Source organism: Chenopodium album, chromosome 2 (genome assembly GCF_948465745.1).
Source record: "Chenopodium album chromosome 2, dcCheAlbu1.1, whole genome shotgun sequence".
NCBI classification, from domain to species: Eukaryota; Viridiplantae; Streptophyta; class Magnoliopsida; order Caryophyllales; family Amaranthaceae; genus Chenopodium; species Chenopodium album.
In genome coordinates this window covers 382,247-401,673 of record NC_137835.1, presented here as the reverse complement: position 1 = coordinate 401,673, position 19,427 = coordinate 382,247, and the positions used below count along the sequence as shown (strand labels likewise).

At 35.7% G+C, this 19,427-nt stretch overlaps 2 protein-coding genes across 2 annotated transcripts; both read left to right on the top strand.

Moving 5' to 3' along the window:
- The first annotated feature begins 3,376 nt into the window (after positions 1–3,376).
- LOC145578384 (ubiquitin-conjugating enzyme E2 5-like) lies at positions 3,377–13,598 on the top strand. The gene is made up of 6 exons (XM_081635711.1): positions 3,377–3,579; positions 3,692–3,771; positions 4,263–4,377; positions 4,580–4,632; positions 4,776–4,904; positions 13,180–13,598. The coding sequence occupies exons 1-6, from the start codon at positions 3,536–3,538 to the stop codon at positions 13,317–13,319; spliced, it is 561 nt and encodes a 186-aa protein (XP_081491837.1). The 5' UTR covers positions 3,377–3,535; the 3' UTR covers positions 13,320–13,598.
- An 853-nt stretch (positions 13,599–14,451) lies between these two features.
- Positions 14,452–17,410, top strand: LOC145578377 (uncharacterized). The gene is made up of 3 exons (XM_081635707.1): positions 14,452–14,875; positions 16,253–16,363; positions 16,951–17,410. The coding sequence occupies exons 1-3, from the start codon at positions 14,759–14,761 to the stop codon at positions 17,239–17,241; spliced, it is 519 nt and encodes a 172-aa protein (XP_081491833.1). The 5' UTR covers positions 14,452–14,758; the 3' UTR covers positions 17,242–17,410.
- The last annotated feature ends 2,017 nt before the right edge of the window (positions 17,411–19,427 follow it).

Sequence of the window (19,427 nt, the reverse complement as noted above, 5' to 3'; positions counted from 1 at the left end):
CTTTTAAAAAGTACATGAGATAATTCTTATTAATAGTGTTATTATCTACCGTAATACCATCTGTATAAGACTAACATGTATGACAATTCATCCTCAAGCATATTAACCAAAGAAACATAATCCGTGTATTAACCAAAGAAACATAATCCGTGTAAATGCTCCTCACTGAAGGCCTTTAAGACATGCATTCATCTCCGCGTGTTAGGCCAATTGAGCCAAATCGTGGGCCATCGTTCCCCTTAACTAACATATCTTGAATACCAAATTCAATAGTTTCTAGGCACCACCCAAATCCCTATCGATGTGCAGTGTATGTTTATTCCACGAGCCATATACCAATATTGGAGTTGCAAAAGCACCACCCCCACCATCATTCGGTAAAATAGCCCGTATAAATTCACGATAATGTAATAATGAAATATGATTTGGGTATTTTATACCCGGCCAGGTGGCCCAATCAGAAAGTGCCACGTGTCCTCTGTATAGGTGCCATTTGGACCTATGGAATGATGACACGTGGAGGGTGGACTCTTCTCCGTCCTACGTGGACTGAAGATCCAGCAGGGACCATTCAGGTGGCGACACGTGTCACACAAAAAGTGCTTCAAAATCCTTTGGGCACAGTGACACGTGTCACTCAGGCATTGGCCCTGGGATAACGGCCTTCTAAGGCCCAAATCCCGAGGCGCTGCAAAACGGCGTGACCTAATTCCTAGGTCACCAGATCCTAGGAAGGCACACTTTTCAAAAGGACCCTATAAATAGGAACATTATGTCATTTATGACAAAAAAGAGGATTTTTGACACGCAATACGAGACAATACGTCACTTATCTCACTTTACCTGAGCTTGGAATCCAAGCAGATAACTTTACTTCCGCACGTTTTATTTCCGAACGTTTGCTGACTTAATCTTCGGAGGCGGACCCCCAACCATCCGGAGGTCTGTTTGCTTTGCAGGTACAGGCGTCCTCAACTGAATCCAGTTTCAGTGTTGTAACTCTCCCGAGGGACAAAAACCCCAAAACAAAATACATGTAGAATTAGAAGCATAAAATTTTTAAATGGTAGAGATTCATTATACCACATCTATTTCCTCCGTAAACATTGATTGCAACAAAGGAATATTTCATGTCTCAGAAAAAATACCCATTTGTTGCAATTAATTTCTTAACGAAGGACGTAATTGGAATGTGACATTTATAGTAAATGAAATGTTATAGTGCAGTGGTTGATTAAAATTTGACTACCATAATTTTTTTAATAATTATACAATTCATGATTGACAAAATAAAGTATATTTCTTTATTTTTGATATAAAATTGTATCAATATTTTTTTATTTATCCAATTTTTAGTTTCATTTATCAATTTAAATATTTATTTTATAATTTCTCGATATTTTTTTATGTTTTATTACACTATTCAAAAATTATGTTTGTGTTGTAGCTATTAAAAGACTAATTGTGTCCATATTATAATGTGAAAAAATGAACTGATTATATAGTATTTTATCATTAAAATACTATGGTAATCAATAATCATATTTCAAACGACAACTATATCAACATTCAATTATTATTATTGTTAATCTACTACTTTTCCTTTCAAATCCTATAAGATAGAATTACATTGTTGACATTGATTAGGTCAGTCAATCATAATAAAATCATTGATTTTAAGAAGAATTTATCCAATATGATATGAAAAGATGGGATTTTCCAATTCCAATATAATAGAATGTTGATTTCGTTTTCACAATAAATCTTCCAATATCATCACTAATAGATCCACGCATGCATTCACCTATCATTAAATCCTTTTATATATATCATCACTAATAATAGAGGATATCCTTGGATGACTCGAGTGTGTATAAAATATTTTAACCTATCATTGCATGGGTTTATCCCTGTAACTCCAAATAATTTCTATGCCAAAAAATATATTACATGAACATTTGTTAAATAAACCAAAAAAAAGTATGAATACTGCTTTCATAAAGAATTAAATTTATTAATGGAGGAACAAATTGTTATGTAACCTAATATCAAATGATTAATTATAAGCTAAAATTTAAAACATCAATTGATTATTTTATCATAGAATTCTATACATGCTAATTCCTTTTCAAATAATTATAAATGAAGATTTAGATCGAACTACATACAGAGCAAGCCCCCAGTTACTCATCCTGAGTAACGAAATTTGTTACTCAAGTGACGTATATTGTAATTTTACACAATTTTTTTTTATTATTAATTTTTTTTTGTTTTTTAAAAAATTGTTTTTTTAAAAAAAAACCTTCGTCTTCTTGAGAACGTTGAGTGCGCTTCAGGGCTTCACCACCACCACCAGTTTGCGCTTCACCACCATTACCCACGATCTCTGATCTTCTTCCCCGTTGTCCCCCTTTTCTTCTTCCTTCCTTCCTCGATAACAATGGCTTCAAGCCCTAAACGCCGCTTCGCGGTGGAACAAAACGAAACCCTAGGAACAAATAATTTTAATTAGGGCCATATCAACCCCTTAGGGCTAGCATCTTGTTCCGGCGAAGGTGTTACTCTTGCAGAGGGAAGGAAGAAGAACGGTAGAGAAGAAGAAGGGTACTGCTGTGGGAGAATGGAGGAAGAAGGAGGGTGTTGTTGAGGATGGAAGGAACTCATCCATTGCTATGAAATATGTTGTGGACGTTTTTACCCCCAACTTAAAAGCACGAAATTACATCCGTGCCCCTTGAGTTACATTTGTTGTTACTCAGGATGAGTAACTTGTATTTTCCCCTACATACAAGCTACATAATACGTTGCATATCAGTACCTTTACAAGGTACTTACCTAAAAAGGTTGCGTATATCAAAATTAAATCAAATATGACAGATACATTCTATATACTAGTATTTTTTTTTGAACTTAACCATAACTCCATAAGTATTAAACTTGATTAAGCCTATTTCCCCCTAACTTTATATTTAAACGGGTTTAAACCTCGTTAACCCCAGTGTCTAAAATTTTATCTTCTTCTGATGTGAATAACCCTTACTTATATGTAAAAATCCTCAACTTTTCACTGTTGTTGCCCAAGTATAGAAAATGCATAATGTAAATTAAATTACAGTACCTTTTTTGTGTGACCGCCTGACACACACAAAAACATTGAATGAGTAACCCTTGACTCCTTGACCGAGTAACCCTTAATTGACCAAATAACCCTTGTCCAAGTAAGCACGACTGTTTAGTGTGATCAGCCATATATGAAACTTGTTGATTAAACCAATTTTCTTTCGTTCATACTCTGTAGTAAATACTTGTGAAAAAAAAAGGAAAAAAGAATAAAAATGGCCCATATATATAAATATCACCATTACTGTGTTGAATGTCCGAACTAACTTGCTTTTGTGACCGAAACTCACACATCCCTACCCATTTTCTCTTTCTCTCTCCTCTCTCTTTCTTTTCATAATTTTGTTCTTGCCTCACATCAAAAACCCTTCTTCCTAGGAAAATAAACAAACAAAAACAAAAATTTATAAAAAAAATGTCTTCTCCTAGCAAGCGCCGTGAGATGGACTTGATGAAACTGTAAATACCCAGAATTAATTTATTTTTTGATTGATTTTCTATAATTTTTTAATCATGAATTTGGATTAAAATTTGGGTTTGTGTTTAATATTGTTCAATTTTTATGAACTAGGATGATGAGTGACTATAAGGTGGAGATGATCAATGATGGCATGCAAGAATTTTATGTTGAATTTCATGGACCCACTGACAGTATATCATCTAAACTCCTCTGATTTTATTTTTAGAAAATGATTGAATGTTATTGTTTAATTTTATCATGTTTGTAGTTGAATTTATCAAATTTGTGTAATTATTTTTCTGGGTTGTGGTTATTTTTGTGTTTTGATTTCTGGGTTATGAGTTTTGGTAGAATTAGCAAAAAAAAGTTGCCAGTAACTTCAGTTCATCTAGTTTGTACTTTTAATCTTCAATGTTTGAGTGAACTTAGTTTGATTCAGTGTAGGAAGATCTTAATCTAAATTAATCCCAACTATTTTTTAATTATAATTATGATCAGTTGTTTTTTTGACTGCGAAATCTGCTGCTATATATCATAAATTCTTGATCTATATATACTTTTCAATGTGCAACATTTAGCTTTATTTGTGTTTTTATGTGTTCACTTTACTGGATTTTTATGTGTCTCAAAATCTGCTAGAAATGAAATTATTAGCTTGTAAAACATTGTTCATATCTGGTAGGTCCTTATCAGGGAGGTGCTTGGAAGATAAGGGTGGAGCTTCCTGATGCCTATCCATACAAGTCTCCATCCATTGGTTTTATCAACAAGATATATCACCCCAATGTTGATGAAATGTAAGTCTACTGAATACTGATGCATATGTAATATGTATGTTGAGAGTTATGTTACTCCGACTTTTCATTTTACCACAAGTACCCGTGTCGGAGTGGCTGCTAATCTGCTATGGAAGTTTTGTTATGTCTTTTTTGAAAGGTTCACTCTATATGATTAAGAATGCCTCATTGGCACTGACATTCTCTTGCATCTAATTGTCAGGTCGGGGTCGGTTTGTTTGGATGTTATCAATCAGACATGGAGTCCTATGTTTGGTATGAATATAAGTGCATCTTTTTGTTTCACGGTTTAAATGGGTTGAGTACTTTGCTTTTATAGTTGGGTTGAGTACTTTGCTTTTATAGTTGGACAGTTGTTATCTTTGAAGCTGATATAACGCATATTGAATTTGTTGCAGATTTAGTAAATGTTTTTGAAGTGTTTTTACCTCAACTTCTGCTGTATCCTAACCCATCAGATCCCTTGAATGGGGAAGCTGCAGCCTTGATGATGCGTGATAAAGCTGCTTACGAGCAGAGGGTGAAAGGTAATGCTTAAGGCCTTTTTAAAGCTTCATTTCATTGCCTTTCTTGCGTGGCATTATGAGGCAGTTGAGCTGTACATTTTTTTTTCTGAACCTATTTGCTAACCTTCCTTTTCAAATATTTCAATCTTAGTTACTTTCCCCCCTGATTGTCTAGATTACTTTATTCTTAATGAAGTTCTGCCAACAACTATTGCACAAGGCAGGGGAGGTCCAAATATATGTATGTTTCTCCTACTTAGTGTAAACCAGTAAAAAGATTGAAGATATTTGCAATAATCCTTCTCTGATATCCTTTCCAATCCTAACTTCTCAGGATTAGGCTTTCCCTTTTTTCATTTATTTAGAGTCTATGTCCCATGTGGCTAGCCCTAGTCCAACTCAATTTGACACTCTTTAAGTCCAAATTATCCCTTCAAAGCTCTAACTTGCCATTTGACTTCACTTTTATCACCAAAATATACGCAATATGTGAGTATTATAAACTATGACTCTTAATCCCCCCCCCCCCCCCCCCCCCCCTTTTTTTTCCTCATTCTTCCAAGCGAGCTCATTCGTAACTATTATAAAATAGGAAAACATTCCAAGATGATCTATGATGTAACCTTGTGTTTTCATCAGACAACTTTCACACTAATCTTATTACCTTTACACTTATATCTGATAGATGGAACATATATGTTAAATGTACCTCCTTTGTCTCTTAGCATCTCCGTAAAATTCTCTTGGCACTTGGTCATACGTGTTTTGGAGGTCAAAGTCACCATGTGTAGGATCCCTATATATTTTCATTAGACGTTTGACTGTACAAATTTGCTAGTCAAGGAGTTTCTCTCTAAACATTTCCTAGCTTCATATTGGTGGATTTGCCCTTGATGCACTTCACTTAATCAAAGGTTTTTGGTTTTCTGCTACTTGACTCTGGCCTATTTGAATATGTTCTCTCCTTTTTTTTGTTCAATCTTTGCTGCAACATGCAAGTTCTCATATGCCATGGTTTAAACTTTGAACTGAATCCTTTATCTTCCTTGTTTGTTCAATTCTTCCTCCTTTTTCTACTAACTAGAAATTTATTTTCTTCCTTTTGTTTTTTTCTTTGTGTTGGACCACATTTCATCACCATGTCTCCTTCCAAGTCATCAAATTCTTCTTATTAAAACCCCAAAATTACTCAAACTTAAACCTCTTTGCAATCCTTTCCCGCTTCCAAATTCCAATTGGCCTAATCTTCTTTTTTCTAAAAAATTCTTGCCATCACCTTGGTATGGATTGAGTGACATTGCTACCTTCAAAGCTCCACCATTTCACTATCATACTTTGACAGTTCTTTCTGTTTCCCAGCTCTTGACTACCATGTTCATAACCAAAGATATTGGATTTGGTATCACTAGGAGAAATTTGCAATCCTTGAATCCCATTCATCACCTGGATAAAGATGCAACAGAAATGTGTCTTTGCGTTGTTCTTCTTAAATTTAATATGCATGCTACCTTTAATGATAATGTTTTGAGGACGATAATTGGGAAAAAAGTGTGAATACAAAGTTGTTTGATACTTTTGATTTTTTGCTGATCATGATTCTGTAATTTCTAAAAATAACCTCAGGATGACAATGTATTTGGACGTCATCACTGATATTTACAATTCTTATTTTGCTGATTATAATGCTTCCCTTTTTAAAGAAAACCTCAAGATGGTAATTATTTTGGACATTTTCACTGGTTTCAAACTTGTTGATATAGTATTAGTTCTTAAACCTAATTTCTTAACATATGGTTTTCATTAAAAATTCATTGGTATTAATATGCCAATAAAGCACACTGCTACTTTGAGGGTTGTCTTGCTGCAGGGTGGTGCTGATTATCCAAGCCTTTATTCTTTGTGAATAAATATTCAAAAGACCTTTTTATTTTATTTTTTTAATACTCTGTATCTTAATTTATTTCATTTTGTTTTTAATTTCTCAGTCTTAATATTGTATCTATATTTTCACTTATCTAAAATAATAGTCCTCATATTCTCATGTCGATGTAGGGATAAAGTCATAAAACTACCTTGGGGAGGTTTTTCTGTCTCATCTTTGCTGCACTGTTTCACTTCTGTTGGTGGCTTTACTTCCTCGTTCTTAAAACCCTTCCTTTACCATGACATTAAATCTGTCCATTTAGATCAGAAAAGTAGTGGACATGGGGGTTTTATATGTAAATGACTTCCCAACTATCTGCTTTGCTTTTGATTGCAGATTTTAGAAATTGCTGGTATACACATTGGTTGTTCATCTAACTAAAGTTGGAGTAAAAGTCTTGATTTTGAAGATAGCATTTGTGCTGCTTTTTTGTGTTGAGCATTGAAGGAAAGGGATTGTGAGCAAGGAATAGTTACCTGGTTCATCATTGTTATTTTTTTGGCTTTCAAGATGCTAAAACTTAAGATAGGGTGTGGCTGTCGAGAATGACAAGCTCTGGTACTGGTTGTCTTTACTGGGTATCGAAGTTTGATTTCTGTTGATAATCTTTTAGTATACCTTAGTACTTTTATCTGAAGCATGGTAGAGTACTGAAATTGGATCCTTGAACTTCTATCTTGACAAGATGTTATCTACATATTAAAATGTGGAGCGTAAGCACAGTTGCTAGCTCAGCTAGGCAGGGCATCTTGTTAGAAATTCTCTGGTGAGATTTCTTTTAGCGGATGCTTTCATCGTCTTTTGTGAAGATTGTGAATGTTACATGGAACATTTACCATCGGTTTCCTTTTGGGCCATAATGACATTTAGTCGCAGGCAAGAAGCAATATGTGGTTTTAGTTTTTTGATCGTTCAATAGTGAATTTGACATTAATTTGTGTTGCACACAAGTACTACAGCGGTTCTGAATTTTGAGATTAGGAGCATTACACTGCAGGTGATTAACTTTGTTATCAGGCAGCAAAGCTGATGCTCTATTGCTCTGTAGTGGTCCTAATCACTTAATTGCGAGGTATGAGTCAGCAGAAGCTAGGTCAGAAATGCAAAAGACATAAAGCCTGTGCCCTTATAATGGTCTTTCTTTATTCTTGCCAGGAGCTTAACCTCATTATAGATAGATTCCTGCAGTTTGAGAATTGGATAGCTCGAGAGTCATTAACATTTCATAATCTTTAATATACTGATTTAGAATTATAACGGCTTTAAACACATAATTTCGAGTTTTCGACAATAGCCATCATCCTTTTGAGATGGAAACAACTTGTGAGAGTGCTTTCCTTTTTGGGTTTAGGGTTTACTTATAGTTACCCTGTAGATGATTAGGACTGAGCGAACCTTCTCATTTCTTGCCCTTTTTGGTTGAAAATTTGACCAAGAAATATTTTTTCTTGGGTAGCTGAGGTATGCTTCTCCTGTCCTTTTGACCACTTCAGTTTTTCTACCCTGTCATCATCAGCAAATGTTAAGATTTCTTGGCTCATTATGAACACTTTTAATCACCATTGCCTTGTCTTTTTTAGTGGTATTAATGAAGCTACCTTGAAGTGTTTCTGTCATCTCTTTTATGGCCACCTTGTATGCAGCTTGACATATTTGTGGAAAAATCTTATGTTCACCATTTTCTTGTCCTTGACGTTGAAGCTACCATAATGATTTCGTGCCATCTCCTTCAAGGCCATCATCCATGCGGTCTGGTTGCCCTGGCCAAAAGATGCATCAAAACCTTCAGGTCACCTTTGTCTTGTCCATAGCATTGTTGTGGCATTAGTATTATTGAAGCTATCTTGTTGTTTTTGCTTCATAACTTTATGGTCACCATACGTGTTCCCTGGGACGAAAATCTAGCCAAATCTTAATAGCAACATGTTTATGGCAATTCTTTTATTGATACACTTGCACTTCACTCCTCATTTCTCTTTTCCTTTGGAAGAATAATTTTTGTGGTAAATTACTGAATAAGATGCTAGGAAGTTGTAGTCTTTAATGTTGTTCTTTTTTACAAATGAGAGTAAGTATGCTATTTCGTGAAAGTGAAGATTTGTATTATTTCTGCGAGAACTCGTTGGATTTAATGTTAAGGAACTTTTACTTACTAACCCTTGTGGAAGATTTAGGACATACTATCAACCACATACTTGCTGTATGTTGCCAATGGTCTTAACTACCATGTAGCAAACAGTACCTTAGTGGTTAGCTAACAACTTAGCTAGGAAATATTGTGAGGAGACAATTGCTACATGAAGCACTGAAGCTGTGAGAAGTTAATGGGTAAGGTCCATCGGTACTTTGAATTATGACAAAATAGATCATCGATATCCACTGTATTGCATAAAAAGGAACACATTGGGGGATCAGTGAATAGTTTCACTTATAAGATATCAGACTTATTTTGGTTTTTGTACTTTCTTACAGCTAAGAAGGGTCTATGAAGAATCATGGGAAGATATCTCAAATTTGATTGAGAGTACCCCTAAAGCCAATGTGACTATTTATTCTCCCCCCCCCCCCCCCCCCCCCCCCCCCCTCTCTTTCTTTTATAACTTTTATGTGGACTAAATATTAAATGGATTAGAGGCTGTAAGGATATATTTCAGGAGATAGGGATGGTTAATTATATTAACATATTATGAAGTGGATGGATAGATACAAATTTTCTTGGAATTATAGACCCCAAAGGCATGAGCATTGTGAATTTGTGATGGTGCTAACACATCCATGTTCTTAAATGTGTTACGGAGTGTGTAATCCTTGATTGATTGGTGTAAGAGTTTAGTGATGGGTTACATGACATGTCCTGGTTTATTTGCTAAGCTTGCGTGAATAATATTGTGTAGTTATTTTGGGTTGTGTGAATTTTTCATTACTTGAAGTCTGGCTATAATTTCTTTTCGTCCCTAAATATATATCTTTGTCACTTTTTAAGATTTTAAAAAAATTCCACTTGGTTATGGCTTTTTTGTCTATTTCCAGATATGCTCTTTAATACTTGTTGCGACCTTGGAGTAATAGATGCTTTAATTGTATCATGTGTGTGGGGAAAGTGTACTACTTTGAAGATTTATTAATTATTGGGTTTCATTCTTGGTTGTAGATGTGTTTTGGGGAGATTTGTGTGGTCTTTATTCAAGTTGAAGTATGTTATTGCATCTGGATTATTATTTTGGGTTATTCTTCAATCATCTAAAGAAAATATAGGGGAAATTCAAGCGGACAAGGAGTTTAAGAAGTGACAAAGGCAAGAAAGTGGGAGGTTTCTACGCATAATGACCAATTATGAAACGAACACTCTTTTGTCTAAGGATGCGAAATCGTTGGGGAAAGCGTCATTGTAGGATGTAAAAGGTTGTATTAAAGTTTGATGCCCCATATGAAAGAAAGTTGTGAATTTTGTTCTGAATAATTTCCCTTTAATTGAGGAGAAAGCCACACTTAACTACTTAAGGGCTTAGATTTCGATTATTTAGTGTTCTTCTAAAGGAATTGGTAGTTGTTCGTATTCAACATAAAAAAAAAAAAAAAAAAGAAGTAGTTGGGGGTTTATGACATATTATGGGTGCATGTTTTTTCTTTAGTAAAGAAAAAAGATTACACGGCCAATAAGAATTCATGTTCAAAATAGATTTGAATGGGAGGTTTCCTTTGATTATTTTATATGGTAATTATTTTTGTAAAAATTTGTTAGGGCCTATTCTGATTGACTAAGCAGCTGAGCTGAAGAGGCCCTTATAGTCAATAGATGGGAATTCATTCTTCAATCTACTTATGGACTTTGATGTAGTTCCTAACCTTTGGTGGTATGAAGATTTATTGTAATTGTGAGATATTGAATATTACTATTGTCTTCAGATAGTTACTAGATCCTAGTTGGTAGTTCAATTGTTTGAACACTTTGATGTAAAGTTTGAGGGTGCTCAAAATTTCTCTTACACATATAGGGTTGACTATGGTTTTTGTTAAGAAGACGGGGAGCTAGATGAAGTTGTTGGGAAGATAATAAAGTCCATAATTAAAGAACCGTTGGTGATCCATTCCCTTGAGGCTAGAGGTATTTTAGCATATGTTTGAGGAGAAGAAGTTGAAGGTATTTTAGCATATATATATATATATATATGATTTGTTTCTTTTAGAGAAGGATTTCTTTTAACAAGGATTGGAAGATGATGGTAATTGTGGGATCACCTACGTTCTTAAGTGGCGTGGTGTCATGGTTTGAGTGTTTTGAGTATTTTACGTCTGCCATGTGGCACACTCTTCTCTATTGGTGACATTAAGGCTAGTCGAGAGTGGAAGGACCTTATGAGCACATAGCAGCCTAAGCGGGAGATGAGTTTGTTTCTTGCTTATTGGGCTATTGTCGAATAGAGAGGAGTTAGAGGGTCAACTGGGGCTTGTGACGGCTGAGTAGCTAAGGTGATGAGCACATACGGAGGTGATGATGAGATTTTTCCATTTAAGGGTTTTTTTTTTAATCGTTTGTTTTGGGCTGCTGGAAACATGTGGTGACACTATTTACAACGGCCTACAACAACTTACAAAATAAAGCAAGAGGCAAAATGGGTAGAGAGCTTGGATTTTATTAATCATTTGCCCTCTAAAGAACTTTTTGGTTTTACAATATTCTCCTTGAACACTGGATTGACATTAACATAATAATCTCTCCAGAGGCCTATAAAACTTAAGTAAAAGACCTAGAAAGCATGAATTACATCTAAAGAGAGCCTCATTGAACAGTTAAGAGGAGCAGTTCAAGGAGGATAAAAAGGGCCTTTGTTTTGTTGGTTTCCCTCTCAGTAAATACAGTTTAGATATTAATAGTATGATTTCGGAGAAGACTACATTGACTTTGGATGAGACCAGTGATAGTGTTGGGAAATGAGAAGTTTTTGAAGAGTATGTTGTCTGCAAGCTGTGATACAGTTATACAACTGTCAATTTTGAAATCATTGGTTTTGTGGGGAGCGGGGGGAGGTAGTAGAAAAGATCTACTGAAAGTTAGGTTCCCAAGGCACATCTACGCTCCAGAAGTCCCTGTTTTTTCCTTTTTTATGTCCCAGTCAGATTGTTCTTTTGCTATCAGTTGGGTTACAGTCTGTTTCTGATGTCTGCTTCGAACTTATACATTTCCAAAATCTGTGTTTATAGGGGGTAAGTGTGCTTGCGGCCTGGGGGTTTTCTTGTGTGTGTGTGTGTGTGCGTGCAGGAGGGGGTGTTAGAAGGTTCTTTGCGGTTTGAAGGCAGCGGAGTTGAGTGTGTTGTAGATGTGGAAAAGATCTATTTGTTTTGCTTACATGATTGTGTCGAAGCTTTTGATGTAACCTTATAGAAAGACAAGTCTATCCAAAAAGAAAGATGAAAGATTCTTTCATTTTCTCTCTCTCTCTCTCTGACATTTTTTCTCTCGAGCTTGTGCTCTTCTTCCCTTTTACATTTTCGACAGCTGTATTGTCTCCTGTATCACCATCTAGTGTTCTTGACTCAGCTTGAGCAAGGCTTGTGGATCACTGAATTGTAAGAATTATCAGTCTTTCCAGTTTGACATGGTGCGGTTAGGTGAATTTCACATCGGCACAGCTCTGCCTTTCTGTGAAATGGCTGATTTTATTTTACTCTTTTCTATCACTTTTAATTTTTGTCAAGCACCCAAGCCTGTTGAATGAATGCTTGCACACCGTCTTTTGCAAAGCTTATTTGTACAATTTTGCTATACTGCTCTCATCTTAGATTCTCAGAAAACCAGTCCATCACATTTTTGAAGTTATTGTTAGTCTCTCATGAGAATGGAGTTGCGCATCAGTGGGAGGCACTCTGCCTCCTGCAGCCTTGTCCCAGGTTTAATTTTCATGGTGGCCTCTCATTGATTCAGGGTGGGGGTTGTGTATCTGTGTGGGAGGCACTCTGCCTCCTGCAGCCTCGTCCCAGGTTTAGTTTTCATGGCGGTCTCTCATTGGTTTGGGGGGAGGTTGGGTGGGGGTGGGTTGTGTGTTTATGAGTTTAATGCTTCACCCCTGTGGCTTTGGGCTGCAAGAGGCAGTCCACACTTTAGGGAGTATAATTGCCATAAGTTAGTGTGAGCATTTGAGATGGTCCTTGAATCTGTTTGATTGGACTAATAGTTTGCAATTGTCCTGCTGCGCAGCTTAATAATTGGACTTGGTACTTTTTCAGATGTATTGGTCATTGAACTTTGTATTACAAAATACGAAGTATGTATTTGTATATAAAAAAATTGTAAATTGGATTACACATCTTATATTCTTATTGATACCTGCTTTACTCTTTCATGGACAAAATTATTTCTGGTTCATTTTCCAGAATACTGTGAGAAATATGCCAAGCCCGAGGATATTGGTGCAGCACAGGAGGATGATAAATCCAGTGAGGAGGAGCTGAGTGAGGATGGTTATGCTTCCAGTGATGGCGATGATGAGGTGGCTGGCAAAGCTGACCCTTGAAGCGACACACTCTATTTAACAATGCCCGCTTGTACATTTATTTAATCTAAAAAAAAAAGAAAGATTGGAAAGTGCTTCTAAGAAGGGTTGGTTTCATGGAAAATATCTGAACACTTCCCTTCTGTTCTTCCAGCTCTTATTGACCTTCTGTATATTATTGTACTCAGACGTTTTATGAATCATCGGATGTTATATATTCATTCATGACATTGATTAAGCAATTTCTGGATTTTCCCCTCTAAAAGGGGAATATAATGACACCTTTCTTTGGTCTGACAAGGTATTTTAGTGATTGTTTGGTTAACAGTTGCAGTTCTAGGGATGTTTTACATTCCTCAAAACTCTCCTGTTTCGCATTGTATTACTGCTACACATGAGACTGATGAGACATGATACTGGATTAGAGGCTCAAGATTGTTTTTTTTTTTTTTTTTTTTGGGTGTTTGGAGAGCCATAATACGAAGTACTACAACACAAATTATGCTTTGAATGAGAATCGAACTCGTAACCTCTAAAATACAAAGGTTTTTCACATTTACCTTCTCATCCTACTTTGATTAATGTTTTAAATTTCACATAATTAATATTATATATTTCTTTACTATATTAATTAATTTAGAGGTTACATAATTTATTTATTTTTCACAAAGATTAGAATATAAATACATACGAGGAAAAAAAAAAAAACAATAACACATGAGACAACGCCTGAACCACACACTAATGATACAAAAACTTGAACATAATTATCAAATTAAAGAAGTACAAACTAGCAATCCGGGGCATCGCCCGAACTACACACTAATTTATCTTTTAAAATGACACTTAACAGTAGAGGTGATCAATATTGGCCCGACCTCCTAGCCCGGCCCGATCCGACCTGAAAATAGGGCAGATTTGGGCAAGCATAAAAACGCATTATTAGTTAAAAAGCCCGAATCCGACCCGTAAAAACCCGTTTTAGCCCGACAAGCCCGCTACTTTTTTACAAGTTTGGGCACGAGAAATTGTGTTAAGGCTCGCCCCTGGCCCGATTTTTAATCACCTCTACTGAACAGTTAACACTCTCAATTATACAAATACACCTAATTAGTTCAAATTTTTATATTTGTTTCCCTATAAATTAGAAATTGAAAAATATGAGAATGATGGACAGCATACCCACAAATGTCGAAATTTACATTTATGTCCCTATAAAGTTAACAAATTATCCAAACTAACAATCAACTACGAGCATAGCATTTTCTCGAACTCACATACTCATTTCGCACATCCACATCCTTCCCCGGTCTCCTCATCCCGCCACCACCTACGACGGCGCCGATTTCATATCAACGATTTTTCCACCGCTCCCGATCAATCCGAAACCCTAATTTAGAATTAACAGATTCAAAAACAGATCAAATTAAGCTTAAATTTGTAAGAAGTGAAAGAGTGTGATGAAGAGGCTATTGGAATTTGGGAAGAAAGCAATGTTCTATGTTAGGGTTCTTTCTGGTTATGAAGAGCGTCGCATTCGATCTTACAGATTGCAGCTTGAGCAGCGTCTTCGATCTGTACTTCTCTCTCTTTTTCCTCCTTAAAGTTTTCTATGTCGATTTCAATTTTTGATTCTAATTTAGGGTTTTTGTTGACATTTGGTATGATTCTATATTAGGGTATTTTTTGTTTCGCATTTTTTATGAAAGAGTTTAATTGGGTATTGTAATGTGAAATTCAGGAGCTTAATACCTAAATTAGACAATTAATGGAGATTTATGTTACTATATTTTGGGTTCTTTGTGAGTATTTGGGAAATTCTTTGTTTTGCCCGGATAAATGTATTGTGTAAGAAGGTTTTGTTGGGGGGAGGGTAAGGATTGTGGGATACTAATTTGCCAGGTTCAAAGCTGTTCCTTTAAGAATGATAACAATTATGCTGTAATTATTTGTCAACCGGCCGAATGTCGGGAGGTTTAGAGTGCTAGGCATACTCTACCTCAGCTCTAATTTGTTGGAATTAGTCGAATTGTCTTTATGATAGGTTCTTCTTTTAAAGTCTTGAATTAAAACATCATATGTTAATCTGTAGATAATTTTTGCTGGTGTAATCATGTATGGAATTAGCCTGCTTCGAAATGTATACATTTGGTTGTGTAGTTTGGTGATTGTGTTGTTAGCTGCCTAATGCTTACACGCTTTTGGCGTTACATGTACTGTTTTTGCATGCTTGATGTGAGGTTGAGTGAAAGGGTACCTTGAATGCGTTTATCAAGGGAGCATAAGCTAAGATTTTGATGTGACCATCCTTTTTTGATTTATGAATTTGAAATTTGAATTATCCTAAGAAAATTTTTTATACTTCCTAGAAAAATCAAGTGATGAGGGTGAAGAAAAGAAGAGTTGAGATGTGATGATGTGTCACATCGGCTGTGTGTGAGAGTAAAAGAAGCCATCCATGGCATATGATATAGATGACTGCGTAGGGCCATAGATACACATAGAAGACCATGTGGGTAATGGAGCCATGGGGTTGGGTCGTTGGGGTGTAGGGAAGGAGTGTTTACATTCTTTCAGAGTGTGAGGTTTTCAGTTTAGCTTTACATAGAATAGATGATGGGGCTGATACTTAGAGAAGATTGTATCCATTGTAATGTCACAACTCCCATGTTTGAATGAAGACCATTAGCTCTTAGCCCGTTTTCCTACCCAGTCTTTCCGCTGTACTGCTGCAGTTGCGAATTAATATTGCTTTTAAGTTAGAACCCAAGGCTATTTTTCTCACCAATCAAATGCTATGATAATTGTTTCTTTTCATTTGGAGATGACTGGTTACATCAATAAGGATGATATGGATGTTATACCTGATTGATTGATTTTAAGGAATATGTCAGGAGAAATGATTTATTGATTAGTGAAATTAACATTTTCTTCCATGTGTGTTCTCTATTCAGGCACAAGAAAAAAAAGAGGCCTCAAGAAAGATCCCTGAACAAATTATGCTGTCTGAAATTCGAAAAATGGTGGAAGAAATGCAAAATGTAAATAAGAGGTTGGAAGAGATGGTGAGTTTGTTTACTGGTTAATTATGCAAGTAACTCTTATGATTGGACTGCTAGGGATCTTTTATTTGTTGCATGTAATTATGTTGCTGTCTTGTTGACAGTATGAAGTTATGTTTTACATGTCTCTCTCTTTTAAGTACTGAAATTTGCATCTTGCAAGTTGTGCAGTGTTGAGATGAAAATACTACATAGTACCTTTGTCTGGATTCCAAATTTCTTTGGAATCGACACTCACATTAATTTTCTTGAGATATCTAGAAAAAAGGTCTCAATTATACAAAGTACTCCGTATGTGCTTATGTTTAAGCATTTACCCCATTTGGAGACATGATGGCTAACAAAAAAACTGTTATAAAGGCTATCTAATTCAAATCATTGTGAATCCCTAACTATAGTGGGGTTTGGACAATGTGACTATTAATCTTGGTTCTTAATGCAAGCAGTTTATATAATATTTATGTTACCGGCATGACATCATAAAATTGGAATATGTGCTTACTATGAGTGTTTATTTTGCACTTTTCAGTCGGGTTTGACCTTTCAATGAATTCAAGGCTTTTAAAAACTTCATTAACTTTTATGTGCAGGAAGGTGATATTAATGAGTATTTCAAGCCAATTGACAAGGAAGTAGGAGTTCTTATGGATATGCAGATGGAGAAAGAGAAAGCAAAGATGGAAATGATGGGTTCCATGTATAAACAAGCTCTGATTGAGAAATCTGAAACACAGGCAGCTGGAGATGTAAACAGTGCTAACCAAACGAATATGGAAACAATGAGTGCCATGTTCAAACAGGCTCTGCTTGAGAAAGCTGAAGCAGAGGTGGCCGCTGAAATGAAGAAGTCACAAAAAAAAACAAAATCTTCCTCTCTCTAAACAAGGTTAAATTTTGACAAAACATGCTATGCGATGAATAATTATGAAACTATGCTTGTCATCTGTATTACGAGGGACAGGAATAGAGTTCCAAGATAATATTGAAATACTGAAAATCTGAAATTCAGTTTTTTGTTGAATGATAATTAGAAGCAGAAATTTTGATTGATTCATGAAATGAGAGCTTACTTTTGTCGTTTTTAAACATATGCTGATGGTTAGCAGATTTATGCTTCAATGACTTCAGTTGCTGAAGCTCAAGCTATTGTAAATTTGTAACAACTGTGTAATTCACAACTTTTAATTGAAGCAAGTTCTGTTCAGTGGTACATATGATTATTTTTAGGAAAATTTGTTATTATTAATCCAACTTTGGGCCATTTACTTTCATTAATCCTAACTATCGATTATTCCTAAATAGTTCCAACTTTGGGGGTCATTCTTTTTTATTTTTATTTTTTTTCTTAAAGGCCACGAGTCGCAATTTTTTTAATCATACAAAAAAGAAATTAAAAAAAAAAAACAAAAAACAAAAAAATTAAAAATAAAACAAACAAACCCAGCCACCTGACCACTTCCATCCCACCGCAGCCCCACCTCCCTTCCTCCCCAACTCCCACCGATAACCACCATCTCCCCTCTCACTACATGCCTCACCCAGATCCCGGCAACCACAGTACAAACAAAGGGGGTTCTGTAAACCACAAACATATGGGTGACACCGCCTTGAGCGCGGATCGACAAACATAAAGGTGGATGTGCGGTTTGTGGGTTGGCGAAGGAAGGGTGTTGTGCGGTGGAGCAAAGGGTTGCTTGGGTTTGGAGGGATAATCCGGTAGGGGGGCTGGCGGGCTAGGCTACGAAGGGGAGGTGGTGGTTCCAATTTGTTTCTCGCAGAGGGATATGGGGGCATTTTACGGGATGATAGAAGGGAGTGGGAACGCCGGTCGACGGTTTCGGTGTTGAGTTTCGGCGAGGGAAAGGGGAGGAGGGTGGGATGGTGGTGGTGGCTTTTTTTGTTTTTTTTTTTTAAAAAATTTAGACAAATCACGTGTTGACACGTGTCCAATAACCTAGTATAACAGGTCATTGACGAGGAATTTTAAAGGGAGGAATGTTAGGCATTTAGAAATGCATAACAAAGGGTATTTATGTAATCATGCATATATACAAATGAATAAATATTCTGATATCATTGGATGATCAAATGGTACCATTGAATATACAGATATACTATATGTGCACATAATGGTATTATATATGCATTCAGTTGTACTAAATTTATGTGTAAATAGTACCACTGAGGATTCAATAGTACTATATAAACTTTCAGTGGAACAATCAACATGTGGTCCCCCATCACGTGATACAATCTGATCAAAATATAGGTGTGGTCCACCTACATGCCTTTCTCTTCCTATCTCTCTCTTCTTTTCTCTCTCTACCATGTGTTTTTATAATATTTTAATCAATGTTATGCATTAGTAAATGCATAACTTTCCTCCATTTCTAGTTCCTCGGTCATTGACTGTTTTTGAATGATAATGGAAAGGAAATGCAGGAAGAAAAACATGTTATTTTTTTTTTTTTTTTGGAATGGAAGAAAAGCATGTACTCCCTCTGTTTTTAATTGTTTGCCCCGAACCATAAATTCACTTTATTTGGGCAAAAAATGGTGCACATGGGATGACACAAATATCAATGAAGAGAGCGATAAAGAGAGTGCAAGTGGGAAAACATGCCAAAAATAATATGGGGCAATCTTTTAGGGACACCTTAAAAAGGAAAGTGGACCAAACAATTAGGGACCAATAGAGTACTTAGTTATGGGTGGACCGGTGGAGTTAAAGAAGCATGTAAAATAATCAATTGTTATCATGTAAAATATTGTTAAATTACTATTAACATACATTTTCACTCCTTCAATTCAATTCGGATGAATTGCAACACTTTTCTTTTCACCTATTCTAATTAATTGCAGCTCTTTCATATTTGGTAAAGGGCTAATGTTATTCTTTAATTTCCTTACACTAACCTCACTTTCAATATTGTGATGATGTTCTTTTTCAACTTGTACCAACTAAATATAACCCCACCAACTATACTTTATAAGTTTATACAAAGAATTACAAAATTCATATTTTGGTCTTCATTCTATGCGTTATTTAAAACTATGTGTCAAACCT